This window comes from Pezoporus occidentalis, unplaced genomic scaffold, assembly GCF_034315485.1.
Source record: "Pezoporus occidentalis ecotype Australia unplaced genomic scaffold, CSIRO_AGI_Poc_V1 ctg13, whole genome shotgun sequence".
Taxonomy (NCBI): domain Eukaryota; kingdom Metazoa; phylum Chordata; class Aves; order Psittaciformes; family Psittacidae; genus Pezoporus; species Pezoporus occidentalis.
In genome coordinates, this window is record NW_026913103.1 from 14,791,698 (window position 1) to 14,810,723 (window position 19,026).

The 19,026-nt window shown below is 38.6% G+C and overlaps 1 protein-coding gene across 3 annotated transcripts in view; it reads right to left on the reverse strand.

Annotated features, from left to right (window-relative positions):
• Positions 1–19,026, reverse strand: part of USP45 (ubiquitin specific peptidase 45) — a 49,859-nt gene that overhangs the window by 20,955 nt on the left and 9,878 nt on the right. For all 3 annotated transcript variants that reach the window (XM_062608462.1, XM_062608463.1, XM_062608465.1), the window contains exons 3-8: positions 17,403–17,572; positions 16,193–16,296; positions 15,589–15,689; positions 7,678–7,823; positions 6,305–6,400; positions 4,130–4,260 (exon numbers count right to left, since the gene is read on the reverse strand). In XM_062608462.1, coding sequence (XP_062464446.1) covers positions 4,130–4,260; positions 6,305–6,400; positions 7,678–7,823; positions 15,589–15,689; positions 16,193–16,296; positions 17,403–17,572 — 748 coding nt within the window. The remainder of the gene's footprint in view (positions 1–4,129; positions 4,261–6,304; positions 6,401–7,677; positions 7,824–15,588; positions 15,690–16,192; positions 16,297–17,402; positions 17,573–19,026) is intronic.

Genomic DNA, 19,026 nt, shown 5'->3' on the forward strand with positions numbered 1-19,026 from the left:
AAGGCTCCTAATTAATATGAAAAATACTGTTTCTTTCACCCTTTAAATCTTGTACAACATTACCTCATTTTCCCTTGGCATTTCCTCTCAGAGGGGATAAATGCTCCAAGTATTGTTTAGGTTTCCCTCCAAAACTAATTAATAGTGTTAACTGGCATGACCTCCATTCTGTCAGTCCCACCTCTGTCTTGAGTTCTTCTTTCTTCACCTGAGAAGGAAGGATGAATGCTCCTTGGGGAGGAAAGACCTATGACCAGTAAAATCTTTGTCAGGCAAGTAGTTTTTCCTGCATGCTAATGTAGCAATATACTACTCCTATAAATAATTACTCGGCCAAGGTTCAAAGCAGCTAAATTCTCTAAGTACTTTCTGGACTCATCACTTATATGCTACAACATTTACTTGCTACACAAACCTAAGCTTCCCTCCATCAATAAAACTATTCCATGATAACAAATAACAGAAATAAAATTCATGTCCTCTTAATACATCAGTGTTGCATTAGTCACTAAGTCTCCAGATAAGTCAGAAGTCTGCAGTCCTGATATTCAGCATAGTGGAAAACTAACAGAAGGGCCCCGTAGCTATGCTCACAATCTGTCCTCACAAAACATCTGACAGCTGCAACACTAACAAAATTAACAGTGGATGAATTAGTACCAGACGCTAAACAGTTGCTACAGAAAGACTCATCCATTTCTTTTCGTCTTCTCCCCTTCTTCAACCTGGCTACCCCACCACTTGATAAAATTAACACTCGGTATCATTTTTTTCTTTTGTTATTTAATAAAAAAAGGCACCACAAATACCCTTTTGTACACAAGACAATGAACTTCACTCTGTGATCTCCACAGACTCTTAAAGAAGTGGTCTGAAGTTCAAAGGACAATGTCCCAGTTCTCTTACTGCTTCTGAGCAGCAAATAGGCATCCACTTCCAGAGTTTCTCACTTGGAGGTTTTGGGATCCTACCCAGTGCCGTGACAGAACAGCAGTTGAACAAGGCAGCACCTGCTCCTTTCTTTACAGGCTCTCTGCCCACACCTAACCACTTTCCTACATGCCTTTGCCACTCCTTTTTAGTATTCCCTTCCTTACCTGCTTCCTTAGGTCTTCTTTCACTTAGTACTTTTCAATATTTGAGTGAGGATGCCCAGTTCAAATGTGAGCATTCAAATGCTCACACACTGCAATATCTGAAGCAGGTGCTGTCCTGAAGTCCTACAATGGCATCAAAAAGAGCAATTCCAGATACTAAATTCAGAAGCATTGTTCCAGCACTGAGCTGGAAATGAGGGCGAGCGTCAGGTGTTCAGTTACACAGCTACCTTTACTATACCTTGCATCAACTGATCCAACATCAAAACATGTCACCATTCACCTAGATTTAAAAAAAAAAAAAAAAACACAAAAAAAAAACAACAAAAAACCCCACCCAAACTCATCGATATCAATTTAATAAAAATTTGTATAATATATAATCCAATTATGTCATCAGGGAAAAGCAACCATTTTTAAAGGGTCAGAATGCTGCTACACATGAGAAAGATGTTATTAGGAAACTGTTTTAAATTGCTGTGTTACTTCTTGGCTAGATAGCATACTATAACAGCCCTGCCAAGAAGATAAATCTAAGTATATAAAGAACAGAAGCATACCTGCTGACAGCTTCAGCATTTCAACCATTCATGTTTGCAAGTAGCCTAGTAGGATTGGGAAGCAACTATACTAATTATTAAGTAAAACACCTGTACTCTGAAGAACCACTCTGTGTGCATGTCCCTGTTTTGCAAGCTATGAGCAACTTTCAAAACATTGTTATGGTAAAGACTGGGAAGACAATTCCTGGGTCACTGAGTCCATATGAAGACAGGCTAAGAAAGCTGGAGCTGTTCAGGCTGGAGAAGAGAAGGCTGTGTGGAGACCTCACAGCAGCCTTCCAGCATCTGAAGGCCTACAAGGATGCTGGAGAGGGACTCTTCATCAGGGACTGTAGCAATATTTACAAGGGGTAATGGGTTAAAACTTAAACAGGGGAAGTTCAGGTTGGATATAAGGAAGAAGTTCTTTACTGTAAGGTTGGTGAGGCACTGGAATGGGTTGCCCAGGGAAGTTGTGAATGCTCCATCCCCGGCAGTGTTCAAGGCCAAGTTGGACAAAGCCTTGTGTGACCTAGTGTCTGCCCATGGCAGGGGGATTGGAACTAGATGATCTTAAGGTCCTTTCCAACCCTAACTATTCTATGATTCTATGATTAACATGACTTCTTGGCAGGATTCAAAAAGCAGTTTATGGAGAATGCTGCAGCAACAGAGACTTCTTTCTAACTGGGACTCATGCAATCTTGCCACGACCTCTCCTTCATTTCAGCTTTGCTACAGAGTAGAAAGCCATCTTTAAAAAATTTAAAAATGCTTCATAAAAATGGCATGACAGAAAACTTCACTCATACTGTTTAATATATCGTACTTCCACCACTGCAGACTGCTGTTTTTGTTGACATTCTCCCTTTCTTCTCTTTCTTACATCACCATCAACAACAAAATAAATCAAAAGACCAAAGCCTCCTGTCATACCTGTGCAGCCACTAACTGCCCATGAACATTTACCTTCTTGCCAATAGGATGTGGCTGACACTTTTGTTACTGATACTAGAGCTAGAAAGCATTTATATCCAAGTTGTGTTCTGCAAGGCTAACAAAAGAAAGAAGTGGGAATGAAGGCAAGAAATGGCAGAAGCCGACAGATAGATGTCTAAACAGCAAAAGTCTGCTGCCCACATTAACATGTTTCAATTTTAGCTGGTAAAATGGTATATGCCCATGTTAAACAACAACAAAAAAAAGAACAACTAGGTATCTGAGATTTAATATCAATACATTGTGTAGACATCACTTGATGACAACACAAACACACATACACAGAAAGAAGAGCAGATACAAAATAGCTATAATTTAAAAAATACAGTGCCATCTGAAGTGTACTGCATCATGATTATTTTACAATGAGTTTGCTAAGGTGGGCTTCAAAACATGTTTTACATCATCTTTTCCCTTCTGTCCTCAATACAGAGAAAAAACTACTATTCTTATTTAACCATTTTCCTTTCATTTCTTGGCCAGATGTTATTCTTATAATCACATTTTTTGAGTCACCCCTGAAACAGGAGAAGGAGTGAAGAAAGAACTTATTTTTTTTCATGTAGATAATGTCAAACAGAGAACACTGCTGTTACACTCAAAATCACTACAAGGACAATTTATACGCATTTCCTTTTACAGCTCAAAAAAATCAACAGGAGTCAAGTACAACAGAAAAATATAATACTAAATTTCTCAAGTTGAATTTTGTGGATAAAGAAAAAGCAATAAGTGATTTCTTTATCAGAATTACATTGTCCCTTCTTTAGTCTAAAAACTTTTATTTCTTTATACCAGATCATAAGCCTCTGTTTACAGAGTGAGGTTACCCTGGAATGACTTGTAAAGTCAGTATTTAAGTACGTTTATCAACTTTTGAGTAGGTCTTCTACAGGTGTTTTAAAAGGCAAGACTGCTTGCATCATAATTGAAGGCACCTACAAAGCACCACTGTAAACATTTTCCACGCCAAGAAACAGGAGTTTCTTTAGGGCTTGTAAGCTCTTTGCAATCTGGAGCCATATGCCATTTCAGTACTGCTTCAAGTCCTTACTTGTTAGACCCTTTTTAATTTTGAATTAATGCCAAGGTCAGACATCATAACAGAAGTTTCCCATTTCAAGCTTACCCTTTTTTTTTATAAAACACCTACACACACTTTGCAGTATTAGCACAGCTTTATTCTAATATACAACAAAACCTGAAAGTGAATTCTATTTTCTTCAGTTTTACCACGCCGCCTTCTGCCCCCTCACTTGGTTCAAACCCACTGAAAGTTACTGGTTCTGGACTGGGCCATACATCTGAAGAGCAAGTAGGTACAACCCTGGTACACAACAAGGAGCCCTGCAACTTAAAAGATGAAGACTTTCTGGACTACCTGGTAAAAATCTAATGGCATCTTAGAAAGGACAATAGGCATGGCACATTTAGAAACATCACTGGAAACTGAAACTAAATAAGCAAGTAAAAGATACTGACAATACATACTTTTGACAAAGCTGGCTGAACAGCACTTTGGGAGAAAGAGGACCTTTTCCAGCCTCCCTCATGCTGTGAAGGAACAAGAACATCGCTGAAGTCAAAGGTCCTGGGCTTGAGAGGTTTACCACCAGAGGATCCTTCAAAGCAAAGGTAAATTGTACATCAGATTTCAAAGTTAATGATATAAAAGACTTATTTCAAGTTAGTAGATTTATGATAAAGAAAAATACAACTTTCAGACTTAGAGCGTTCTAGGATTTTTTTCTTTTCTTGAAATGTTGATGTCACCTATATGATTGAAATAGTTGAAGAGAAAGCTTATTACTTAAGCAGTAACAGTAGTAAAGCCAAACAATACTTGTCAAGTAAATTGGTTGGTAACCACTAGTTTTAGAAACAAGGCATGTCAATGAGCCAGTCTGATTCTCACAGAAACAGATTACCTCCTGTATTACCCACTTTACTCTCACTTCTGTGTGCACTGAAATTCAGTTGGAGAGACAACACAGGTGGCCTGTTCGATGGGCCAGCATGAGTTGGGGCCCAGCGGCACTTCGTCTGCTCAACCTTAGGGGGTTAAGGGTGGCCTCTGACCTGAGATTTCCACACATCCGACAACCACAGAAACATACCCTGTTCCTTCAGACATGAGGTGCCAGGTAAGCACCATCAGTGGTTCATAGCAGGAGCCAACAGCAGACCCTGCAGGTCCGCCATGGCAGTGAGGAACAGGCACAGGATGCATTCCACATAGCCCATCCTGGTGTGGGATTTGCCCCAGCCAGTGGGCCCAGGGGCTGGAAGAAGCTGGTCAGCAGCTAACCCAGGCAGTCTCAGAGCAGCAGACACTCCTGCATTGCTTACATGCTATGCGTGTCTCAACAGCCACAGATCACCAGCTCTCCCTAACATGCTCCCAGGTTCATACATGACCACAGGGCTTCCTACTACCTGGCCTGACTCTCACAAAAACAGATTACAACTGCCAGACAAACAATTAGAGAGGCTGCCTCATCCAGAAAGGAGATCCACACAAAACATAAGCACTAGGGAAACACATAAGGTATTCCCATTACATGAACTATCTAAAGGTAGAAAAATGCCCTCTATCAAGCAGGAAGCTGAGATTTCTCCATTAGCATTAGCTAGATTGCTGACGCACTCTAATTGTGTGTTGACATACAAAGACCAGAAAACACAATCTTTTCTCCAAAGATCTCATTTACGTTGTAAACACTCTCATTAAAAAAAAAAAATAAATAAATCTTTCAGCCTTACGGCTGTGCAAGTTTTACATCAAGCAAATAAGCCAACGTGCCACTGGCTTTCTAAGTCTCTAGGCACAAACAAGCTCCAGACCTCTGTTGTGGCTCAGGATAACTTAGTGAAACATGCGGCTGCTCAGAGGAAATACTGGAGGAAATACAGGCAACAACACAGTGAATTCCACACTGTCCTTGCCTGGAGAAGCTATGAACATTACTGACAGCAACATACAGAAATCTTCATCATCTCAGAGGTAGCTGAAACAGAATCCTACCCCTCAACCCTCACTGCCACCAGAAAGGTCAGGGGAAAGAGCAAAAAAAAAGGAAAAAAAAAGGAAAAATTAAAAAAAAAAAAATCCTCAGTAAATTGCTTGCTTTAGCAATTTTCTTTAGATACAGCCTGGAACAGCAGTATATATTCTTTGATAATAACCACAGGAGTCTCTTCCCCATTTGAATGGAACTTGAGGACAAGAAATTTGGTCCTCACCAAAATTTTACTTCTCCCAGTTTAACCCTCTGGCCTGTGAAGGCTACAATACATCTTAAAAGCCTTACCAATGAAGGGCTGGACAGACTGGAATAAAACATTTCATGAATACTTTCTAGAGCCATATATACTAATTCCTCTACCATACATTCACACTGAAGAAATGAAATGGGAAATAAAATGAGCCAATCACTCTTTCTTAAGGTCAGGCATTATTTGCTACTTCAGTGTCACAAAATGTGAAAGGAAATGATTATTCCTTCTCCACAGCTGAATAATTAGTATTGTAAAAGTAGCGAATTCACAGATACCATAAACCAGCTAAAACAATTAAAAAGCAAAAGAAATAAGAAGAGTGTGATTTCCCACCCTTCAGCTTCTTCCCACGTCTCCCCAGATTTGTGTTTCTCACTGCATACTCACCAATTGGGAGTCTGAAGTATGACAGATTTTTAACTTTGTTCCTTTCTCCTTCATCTCATACATCAGTTCATTTAGTACGTGAGTCTGTGCCAAGTTCTTAAAGACAAAAAACCAAACCCAAGAAACACAAGCTAATCTTTCAACTATACATTTGTGTTAGACAGAAATTCTAGCTTTGGGGATAGACAAAACCATATATGTTTCATAATATACATGTACAACTGAGGTTTAAATCAGACTACTATAAAAAAGCAGGTATCACCCCTATATGACCTGAGATCATTGATCTCAGACTGTTTCTAAAATTGTATCTACTTCTTTTTCTGTAATTCCAAAATAGTTTCCTAGTAATAACTTTATTATTTTTGATTAACAAGGTATTTTATTATACTTTTGATTTTTTATTTTATTTATAGTGAGGACATTAGTACCAGAAATCGTTTATTTCTTTAGATCCCCTCCATCATGCGCCAAGAAGCACAGAGGTTTGGGAACACTGAAAAGCGTTATCTCTCCAAATTTAAGAGAGAAACCAACATATCTCAGCTTTGTTTCTTTACTTTTGGTTAACTTTGATTGCAGATCACTGAAGTTTCTAAAGTGCCCTAAGTATGGACAGAGAAAAATTTGCAGTAATTCTACTCAATACACATGTACTGTTTGTTTGCTGGGTTTTGTAATCACCACCATAAACACAAGGTAAAGCGTGCCAGTTCAGAACACTTTTGTAACAGTTCTCTCTCATCTATGATTATTTCACTCCTGCCTGCAGGCATACGGATGTATCTGACAAGCAATAGGATGGTCCAATATAAAACCCACTAAGACTGCTGCTTTTTTTTGAGGATGTTGAGGTAGTTGTACACTAAAAATGTATTAGTATAGCTCATTCCTCTTATTCTGGTCAGAAAAAAAAACAACCATAATCAACAAAAGCACTTTTATAACTGCATCCCTTGTAGGGGCTTAAAATCATCACAACGCTCTGTGCAGACATTTACATTATGCATAAAGTACCACTTTTCACACCCACCAGTACGGTAAATACTGTGCAATACTCATGACGACTAATGCTGAACTACAAATAAAACCATATGCTAGAGTACAACCCACACACATACTCAGTGTGTAAAACACTTTGACATTTTCATTTGCCTCATTACTGCAAAAAATGCTACTGATCCAGGAATCCTTTTTTGTTATAATAGGAAATGTATCCTGAACAGCAAGGAATAAAAAGAATTTGAAAAGGACCTTCAGAAAGCAGAACGAATACTGGTAACAGTCAGAACCTTTTCTGAAGCCCACAGTTTATACATATTAAGTATTTCTGAAATTTATTAAGAGAAAGCCGTGTGATCTTTCCATCTTACCTGCATGACAGCATTAAAAAAGCATGTATTTCCCAAATTATTTATTCCTTTAACTGGAACTGATGAACCATTTCCAGAACCTTTTCCTTTCAGTATTTCACTAGTTTCACTGTTCTCTTCACGGAGTCGTATGATTTTTGATGAACCTATAATTAAACTATATGTTAATATTACTATCATTGTACTATTATAATTACTTTTAATAATTTTAACACTAATTGCATAGTTTAATCACATCGGCTCTTCCATGGATTATGTTTATCCTTTTTAACATATGCAGAAACATATCTCGGTACTCTAAACTGCTTTATGAAATCTGAAAAAATAAAAAAAAAAAACACCATCAGCAGTTAAAATTCTGGGGGAAAAAAAATCCCTCCAACAACTACATATATCCAACAAAAACCTTCACATACTGAAACTGTAACTTCTTCAATTAGCCAAGCAATAAAGCAAAATGGCCTCTATTAATTTATTAACAATAGGCAGTTAAGATGTACATTCATTAGACACACTGGAAACATTAAACACCTTTGAAGAGAGGTAACCAAAAGCTGCCACCTGAATGCTGCAAGCCTTTATTAATTATCGCACTCTGTTTGAATTCCCTCATACAACTCAGTGAACAGCCAAACTGGAGTTATCAGTTTCCCCAAAAGCTACATTTGCTCCTCGACCCACCTCCTTTTGTCACAGCCTCACAAACTGCTAACACAACCCAAAATACATACAGTGCTAGTGTTTTAATTTCAAACAACAAAAACTTCATACGTCTGTAGTGGAATATGCTACTAGTATAACATCCCCATTTCCCTATTTCCCTTATTATTCAAATAGATGAGGGACAGCAAAGTTGGACAGTCATTAACTTGTAGCCTAGAGGTAATGGGAAGACTTGAGATAACAATATTTAGCCTCAAATTCTACTAGCAACTTTCATATCTTTATGGTTGCAAAACTAAATGTGAACATTACTGACATATGCAGTGTCTTAAATATTGATTAACAATGCATGTCAATGTAAATGAGTTATGGACTTAATAAATGCCAAGAACTGTGATGCTGCAATCGCTGTCTTGACATATGAATTCATATATTTGTTTTAATGAGTTTCACATTGAAGTCTCATTACAGTATTCTTGAGAAATAACTAACAGACCTATTTACGTTAATGAAATGCTCATGGCAAAAGGTTCTTTTATGTACACTCCTAGGTAGCTTCACGCTTACAAGACGAAAAAATATAATTAAATAAAGAAGAAGTCATTAAAATATCTACTGTATCTGGCAACAAGCTTCTGATGCAGTCTGTCTGCACCCTACAGTGCCACAAAGGCATAATTATTTTTTCAAATTGTACCCAAGTTTGTCAAAACGTAGTTAAAGGTGCTTTGCTGGTTAGGAACATTTTGAAATGTTCTCGGTAATACCACTTACACAGCTTTAAAATACACTCCTTTCCACTCGTATGTAAAATTAAGACAGTACAATGGCAAACTAAGAGACCAAGCTCGCCATGAAAGAAGAGATAGAATGTTTTTCAGCACAATGAGTGACAAACATCTTGGGAGCTGCTCACACCGGCAGAGTCACTGCTTTATGGGCTATGTGCAGTAACACCTTTTAACTGACACATTCACAAGGGGCACGCTACAGTGTCTGAGACTTGTCCACCCACAGAGGGCTCCAAAAGAATCATAGCAGGAGAACGGGAGCTCGAAGTGTCTGCAACAAGAAGGCACTGCTCACTCCCAGAAATTCCACAATGTAAGACAAGACTTCTTCCCCATGGAAGAGTGCCATACAGAGCAGGGCTGGGGAGAAGAGATGGTTAAAAAGGGAAGAAAAAAAAAAAGCCAAAATTGTGTAAATAATTTGTGTATTAGTATACCACAGTTGCTGCATTTATCCATCGGCATTCAAAAACATCTGGGACAGCATCTTAAAGTAAACAATGTTCACAAGGCCATCTGGACAAAACTGCAGGCAAAAATTAAACCATAAGCATATGGAAAAGCAGATTTTTCTCTTCCCTTTAGCAGTACAGGATGACAAATGTCAAACCTAGATCTGTCCACGCTTCACTGTGCTATGCTTTGCAGCACCACCTGGCTCTCCTTGCACAGCCACCAAATATGGACAGCACTGCCACAGCGGACCATATCTGCAGGGCAAACTCGATAAAAGCATTTCACTTCATGGTTAAATGGCAGCTTCACACAAGTAGCAAGGTTCCATTTGCTGAACCTTACATATAAATTATTTAAGGGAGGGAAAACAAAGCTGAGGCATCCAGCTTTGTGATAAGAGCTGGATGAATATGCAATTATAAAGGACAATAAATGAGAACCAGACATCCGACTGGCACAAAGCTGGATAATTAGTATAGGGATAGGAGAACTAGTAGTAAATTAAGAAATCTAACAGTAAATTAAGATGTTGTTACTGAAGTCTATAAACCTCCTTTCCTGCAGAAAGTTTTAATTACTGTCTCTTGATTTTTTAAGGATTTTACAAACACGATCCATGTGACATTTTACTGGGGTCTTTATCTGTGAAACAGTCTTGCCAGAAAAATGTTGCTTTGCCACTACACAAACATTAACTGCTGCTTCCCTTATTCCATGCAGATATTTTTAAGGACAGAGACAGAGGAAGGACAGCAGTTTTTAATTTAACTCTGCTCAGTGTCCCCAGCTCAGTGATACATGACAGACAGGCCTGAAGCTGAATGTTTAGTTGACATGTGAAGAGTTGGTCAGTCTTAACAGAAGATGCTGGTAATGACTATGATAGCTAAATACTTCTACAGATTGGGGCTGGAGGGTCCTTCTGCAAGATTAACCCAAGGCTACAAGCATGCTATTAATCAAAAGGCTAAGATGTAATTTTTTAAAGTGAATTTGCACTGAACTGTTTCATGGACTCTTGCCGACTCAATCTCACTACCCTGTAATGTTTTAACAGGCATGCTTTTGGATATGAAAAATCACTTTTAAGCCAGTATAGACACAACAAGGAGACCAGCAGAAAGATTCCATCAAAATGGCTGTCGTCTGCTGCTGCCCACAAGGGCCTTCAGCTCCTAGCCAAACAGGAGAAATGAAGTAGTCCAAACCATCCGTGTGCGATACCTGTTATAAAAGACTTTGTTAACATTAATGAGAGCAAGGTGGGTGAAAGGCACAGAGTAATTAAATTCGTAGACTGATTTCTGTCTGTAGCTATTAGATCTTTTAGAGTTGACATGGTGACCTTCAACCCCTCTGTCCATCTCTGCAGTTGGGGACAGCACATGTAACTGTGACTGTTTTGGGGCTCACACATTCAGACTGCACCTCTCCGTCAGACTAGTTCTGCAGTTTTATTGTAGAGGTGGCCTTTCTAATCCAGTCACATTGGGAAAATTCTCACCCAAGTTGTGCCTATATCACCAAAACCTCCTTTTCCCTTGACAAAAGGTACTCAGCTACTGAGATGCCCTGCTGGAGCACTCTGCCAAGACTCATTGCCCAGCTCTCCATTCTACTTATCACACCCTACTGACCACCTCTTCCTAGGCACCAGGTTAGTGACTGCCTACAGTCCCACCATAGAATTACAGAGTCCTAGAATGATTTGGGTTGGAAGGGACCTTAAAGATCACCTAGTTCCAAACCCTCTACCATGGGCAGGGATACCTTCCACTAGACCAGACTGCCCAAAGCCCCATACAATCTGGCCATTGATGCCTACCTCCAGCACTCACTCTGGCTCTCACAAAGCCACATTTGTGCATAGGCACAGCCTTCATGCTTGGCAAAACTTCCTGACATCACCCTGCTCTCCCCCATGCTAGCAAACCCACTTCCCACCAGACCCACAGGAAAGAAGACAGCAGAGACTGCTCCTCTGCTACAGCTCTTGCCTTTTCCTGCCACTCTTCTTCAGCTTTTTTTTCCTGCTCACCTGCCATCTTGTCTAGCAAGCTTTCTGAATGCAGGGAACATCATTTTGTCCCACAGTTGCACAGCACCAGCCTCATGGATATGTGACTGAGATTCCTAAGCCCAACGTTAACATAGACATTCAGTCCATGAAGCAAAGCAAGTCACCGTACCAGGTGCACAAAAGCACACGGTGCTCACACATCCACTTGCAAAAGACATTCAGAAAACTTATCACAGGTTCCATATCAATTTGTTTTGCCCGTATTTCAAATGTTTGCAGGCACATTGGCTTCTGTACCACTCTTGCTGAAACTGAGCTGTGCTTGGGAGTGCGGATGGTATGCAAGCAAAAAGACAAATGATATCCAGTGTTTCTTTCAGCCAGGGGAGTGCGCAGTTTTGCTCATCTTTTCAATGCAACTTTTAATTTTAATTAAAAATGAGAGTTCCAGGAATATACACTTTTATTCCAAGGTCAAGCCTTTTCTCCTGAATACAACTGTATTGTATTCAGGGGAAATCAGCTGAAGGTCTTTACAGTAAAAGCAAGGTTAATAAATTGCCTTTCTTTTACCAAGTTCTTATCATGCTATATTACGAAATGCTACTAAATTGTCTGGAATGCCCTTTTCATTTAAAAAATTTTGATTTTTTTTTTCAACACTGTACAATAACAGGATCTGTTAGCAAAACAGCATGGTTCTCTTCTGAAATGGTCACTAGCTTTACATTTGAAAAGCCCAATCTTCCTTGCAATGTTACAATCCTGCCAAATTAAAGATTCCAAATGGCAATTCTATTTTCCTGATTCTGCTGGAATGTTATAAACTGGAAAATACACCTGCAGAGTTTGAACAAGCAAGCTACTCAAGTACCAGTTTTGATCCCTGCACTCACATGACTTGTGCTACACCTCACAAATAAGTATGTACACAGGAAAGGGAAGACTCTGTGGAGAAAAACGACGGAACGTTTAAAAATTTGTTTTGCCAATTATTAGGTTTTCATTTCTTTGCAATGTGCATCATTAACAGCATCCCCTAACATGGAAGTAAACTTGAAAGAAAGCTTATGACCAGCAACAGAAATGCCTTTTTGCTGAAGCATATTTCATATTTGGAGAATCAAAATACTCTGCTTTACTTTGCTAGGTAATTTTAAGTAGCTAGAACAGACTAACATGACTTCAAGCTCCAAACTACCATTTTTTTCAGTGTGATTCTTTGTCAAATGCTAATATCCACAGATGAATAGAAATCTGAAAAGTTATTCACCATACTTTTTGTCTTGCCTTACAAGTTAACACCTATTACTTGTACTGTAAAATTATATATTTTTTAATCTTTGTTATACATCAGTTATATCCATTAAAACAGAGATCAAGTTTCTGACTTTCACCTACTGGCAAATCTGAGCAGCTGAACTTATGGGGAAAATCTCATTCCTCTGCTTGACCTTCCCAACAATAAATTTAACTACAAAATCTGAGATAAATATTCTTCCTTCTTATGCTATTGCCACACAAACCAATTTAATTAACTGCTCTATAAAAAAAACAGTGTGCAATCTCATGTCTCCACTGATGTCTAATTTGGCCTTTGTAAAGGAAAATCTGCGTAATATTCACCTTTAAGACTGAAAACCAATTTATTTTCTCCAGCAAAAGAGCAGGCACGCAGACCGCAATGTCTCAGCATGGTTTCTGTGTACTACATGTGCATTATGTCCATGTGAAGCTCACAAGTGTGCCACACGGACAATACTGCACCTGCCTTTCTGTGAAAATCATCATGGCCTGCTAACCTTTTCCACAAAACAGATTTCTGGGTGGTACACCCTAGAAAGCAATCTTGCTTTATTCTTCCATCTTGTGCCCAACATGACCTCTTAACCAAACAGACTCCTCTAAAACAAAACCAAGAAAAAGGAAAACAAAAAAAAAAGCAGGCATTGCTGGGTACAACAAACCATAGGATCAGATGCGAAAATCACACAGCTGCAAGCATTCTTTTGGGAACCCAGCACTGGGATTTATCTCAATCGCTTAATGTAATTACAAAAGTCAGTCATGTAGTAGTAATGTAATTTGCACATTTTTACAGCTGAAGTGAAGTTGAATCTTTATGAGAGGCCGAGTGAAAAGCAGGGATCCTGCTGCCACACTATTCCACCACATTAGTACCAAATGACAAGCATTTTGCTTTTGTTTATTTTCCAAGATGCATTAATTAGGAAATCTATATAACCCTCCCTTACATGTTTAAGCTGATTATTTTATCTTTCAATGACTCCTGCACTTTTGAGAACCAAAAAAACCCTAGCAGTCCTCACCCGTTACTCAGATCCATGTTCATCCTGCATTTCTGCAGAAATTTCTACAGCGTGCTATTTGAAATTTAATGACGCATGCCAACCAGCTGTTACAACAGAAAGAAATCCAGACAGAAGATGAATTGTTGCTACAGTGTCACATTCTTATATGAAAATTAAGTGTCTTCACTTGGGCTGCTTTCTTCGGAAGAAATGGAAAAGCAATGGAATAAAGCACAAGACTGATTTTTAAGTGAGAAATATGAACTATTCACTGTCAGTCTTACATTACTCACAAGTTATTTTACATTTATTTAAAATTAGTTTATTTTTTGAATGGCTGAATGTACAAAATAAATTTAAAAATCTAAGTCAACTAAGAATTTAAAGGACGGCAGTTACACTACAAATATTATTGTAACATGAAATAAAATGCTACACTAAAAAAAAGCCAAATGATAAATTATTAATAGAAAAGTTAATTTTCACTGTTATACTTTGTGTTCTTTGTGTTTTGTACAATAACATGAATTACATTTCAATTTCTGATTTAATTTTTAAAAAATCCTTAAAGGCAGTGTAATTTAAAGAAAAGGAAAAAAAACTTACTTAAGTTACATTTATTTAGAGGAAGTACCAACTGTGTCAGCCCAAGTATTCGACATAAAACAGAAAATGCATTGCTGTTACATTTATCAAAGTGAAACCAGAATGACAACTCTGGCTGGGAATTCCCAACCCACACATACCGTATTTATCAATACACAGCTGTCTCCCAGCCTCTTCCAGCGAGAAGCCTGGCCCAGAGGAACAGACCAAGCCAGGTAAACAGCTTTTTCCTCTTTTCCTTGCCACTTAAAACCCAACAAATCATATTTGGGCTAACGTTCCTAGAGCTCTCAAGAACGGGACCCAGACTGCTCAGCACAGCCATACTCTGCCATGGGGAGAGTGTCACAAAATCATAGACTCAACTAGATTGGAAGGAACCGTTCAGATCATCAGATCCAAGCATTAGCCCAGCACTGCCAAGTCTACCACTAAACCATGTCACTAAGGGCATCTACATGGTTTTTGAACACTTCCAGGGACAGTGATTTCACCACTTCCCTGGGAATCCTCTTCCAATGCCTGACTACCCTTTCACTTGACAAATTTATCTCCCTTGGCAATTGCTTGTTCTAGCAATTAAAACCCAGTAACATAAGTGAACACAAAGCATTACATCCATCAACAAAGTACAAGAAAATCCACTTAAACAAATTTAATTAACTGTGGAAAACAAATTTAAATAAGAAAAATTTTAAGATGTGACACACCCACACTAGGAAAATACAATCATTTTATGCTTCTATATAGTTTTTGTGCATTAATTTATATGGCATCTTATTTAAGATAACTTCTTTACAATAAACTTTCCTCATTAAAGACAAAACTTGGAAAAACAGTGCCCAAAGTATTTTTTAAACATAACCACATTGCAGGGAAAAAAAATGGCATGTTTTGACAGGCATTACTTGTGCAAGTAATTGTGCAATTACCAATTGCATTATACTCACACCATACCCAATTTTTCAGTTGTACGTTTAACATGACTAAAAATCTGAAATGCTGATTTTTAGAGGCAGCAACTTACAGATCTCTCCACATAAAACTATTCATGTAAACTTACTTGGTTCAGCCCTGGAACCATGTTTTTGAAGAAAGTCAACTATCTGAGCCAAAACCTTTTTGTTGCAATGTGTTGACAGCTCTTCATCACATTCGTAACACCTAAACAAGAGAAGAAACAAACTGAAATTTAGGATAACTGGATACACCTCCCACCTCTAACAAACCTCACAAAAAACTTCACACAAATTACTTAAGCTCCAGGTTTCAATTTTTCATACTAAAAAGAGGAGTCAAACTGAATCCTCTCATCTCCTATAGGCTCTTCTACAGATCAGTCCCAATTCAGTGTGATACTTACAGATTTAAATAAGCTGAGTTTATAGTCTTGCAAATAAGCATATAGAAACAAGCAGGAAGGACAGACTGCTATAACTAGCCAACTCACTACAGAACATAATGGACACAAACTTCTATCTTAGTATTGATTTGTGCCCCCTCTGAAAGTCCTAAGGACACTAATTTTCTCTCCAGAAAGCATGCCTTTCCTTTATATTCATTTTACCTGTCAGAATCATTCTTTCTCATGAGAAGACTCTGCTTCAAGTTATGCTTTTTAGTCCTTATATATAAGCATATACGAACATCTGTGTACTCATTCTTACCATATGATCCATGTGCTGAGGTTGATAACAATGCAATGAGGTTCTGTGCGTGCTGTTTGGAAGTGTTTGAGAGAATGCTGGCCTTCAGAGTTCTTACTACAACCCTAAAAACAGAAACACCAGCACAGTAAGGACTAAAAAAGGGAAGTAGGAAAAGACTGTATTATTAGTAAATAAACTACCAAAACTTTGCTTTTCAAAATGAGGCAGAAAACTGTAGTGCCCTAAATACTCATTCAGCATTCCCACGGATTGAGAGGGTTTAACATTCTTTATAATCCAGTATTATAAAGATATTAACTTTTTTTTTGTTGTTTGCACTAAAAAGCCACTCACAACACACCATTTATATACAGCAACTTCAAAAGAAAACATTTACAATTTTTCAAGTATCTACACAATGGGATTTAGAAGAGTCAGGACTGGTCTCTGAATGAGGCATGATTTTTGGAGAATACGTTAGTATACATGAAAATGCATAGAGTTAATTCCTTTTCAAAGCCCTCAACTACAAATTTTCAGAGACAAAATATATGGGTTCTCCTCAGATTCAGTTAGCTACCTTCTGAAGCCTGCAAATAGCACAGTCCTTTCCAAAATTAAATCTGTTCAGATAATACCGGGAGCAGCTTCTGTCCTTACTATGGCAAAATCTACTGAAAGTTTAAGAAAATTGTGAAATGCTTCATTCAGGCAACTGTTAGCTAAACGAAGCATGATACTTCTGGTAAATTGATTTTTTTTCTGTATTTTTACTTCACTCAGAAGGCAGAAACCTGTGCAAGCCTTTGAGGTCAGGATCTGCTGTTATAAACTCTTGAGGCCACGATCTGACACTATAACTGATCCAGTCTAATGGCTAGCTCTCACAAAAAGCAGAACTGTCACTTCGGCACAGTCCTTTCTCCCTAGTTTCAGTCAAATCTAGCAACTGAGTGTCCACAATATAAGTTGATTCAGCAATATACATATTTACATGGTTTTTCATTCATTTGTATTTGTGGGATCCAAAGGTAAACAAGAACACTGCTGCAAACAAGACACGATCAACCTAAGGCTACATTCCACTCCACTGAAGCTGAAGAAAGCATTTATGTCACACTGTTTCACTGAAGGCAATGAGATGCTCGAGAGACAAGGATCCATACCAGTCATATCCTTTAGGAAATCAGGGCCAATCCACCTCCATAAATTTACAGCATACGCTTACCTGAGAGCCACATTTGAGACACAGCCATATGTCTGAAGGTGCCACAGGTTCACCATCACTCATCCGTCTCTCCTTCAGACATTCTGCACATATTGACCAGACACTCTGAGCTACCGCCCTCTTAACATGATGCACATCTACTGCTTGGCTCACATGCTGGCAGGTTAAGCCTAGAGAAAACAACACATACTTGCTTTCATCCATTAAAAATAACAGCTATGAAGGGGAACACGTGTACACTAGAAGAGCAGAATCTTTAATGGATTTAGCATTTGGAAAAAAATAGCAAAGAACTAAAAGGGGAAAAATAATCCATGCTGCTCCCCATATACTGAATTTTATGAAGAATCTATTTCAGTCTTTCGATAATGAAAATCCTTTTTAAGTCAATAAAAGCCACCTCTTAAAAAGAGATAAACTACTTTGTACAAAAGTACAAGGATTACTTCTGTACAAAATTCATTTCCCTTCTTTTTGTTTGGCTTTTTTTTCTCTGTGAGCAATAAAATACTGCATAAATCTATTTTTGCATGTAACAACATAGGCAGTTGACCTCCTTTTCAATCTATAAAGAAAGATTTTCAAATACCTGTGCATGCCTATTACAACTGTCCATTCTGCACATTCATTATCAACCACCATTCTTCTCTGTCATATTTTTTGCACAAATTCCACTGTAATATTACACAATAACATAGGTTTGATGGAAGCTCTAAAGGCCATCTTGTTTAAACCCTCATATAAGCAAGACCAAATACAAATTTAGATATGGTTGCTGATGGTTTTCTTCAGCTGTGAGTTTAACATCTTCAAGAACAGACGTTTCACCAACTCACTAGAAAATCAGTTTTCTGTCTGAACATCCTCAGGGTGAAAAGAAAATAAATTTTCTCATACCTAGCCAAATTTTCCTCGCCCTAACTTTTGTCTGTTACATTTAGTGCTTTCACTGTAGACCTTCTGGAAGAGTCCAGCTGTGCCTTTTCTGTAACTGCCTATTAGGCAGTCAAAGAAGGATACTATACTTTCACACCTTAGGCTCAAAAAAGCCATTTCCTTTAGCCTCTCTTCACACACCATGTTCTCAATCTCCTTAACCACATGGAGGAGGTGAACCACTGCTGGACCCACTCTGACAAGTCAGTATCTTTCTTGTAACAGAGCCCACCAGCTGGACACAGTACTCCAGATGAAGTCTCACAAGTGATGGGAAGACAGAAAGAATCAGGTACCTCACCCTGCATTCCAGTTAATTTAGTCCAGCATATAGCAGGCGCAAACCACACTGCTTGCTTTTATTCAGCACGTGCACTGGGAACCCCAGGCCCTTTTCTGCAAAGCTACTTTCAAGCCACCGATTCACACCCTGTAATTGCATGTGGTTATTTTGGCCCCGGTGCCAAACTCTCCACTTGCCTCTGTTGAACTCCAAGAAGTTTCTGCCACCCATTTCTCCTGCCGGTCTAGACTGCTCTGAAAGGCAGACCTATCCTCCAGTGCTATCACCTGCTCTTCTCAATTTGTTGTTATGAAGATGACAGAGAGTAGCTTCACAGTGACACCACCCATTTCCCTTAGCATCATCAGATGCATCCCATCTGCTTCCATGGACCAGTTCACTTAA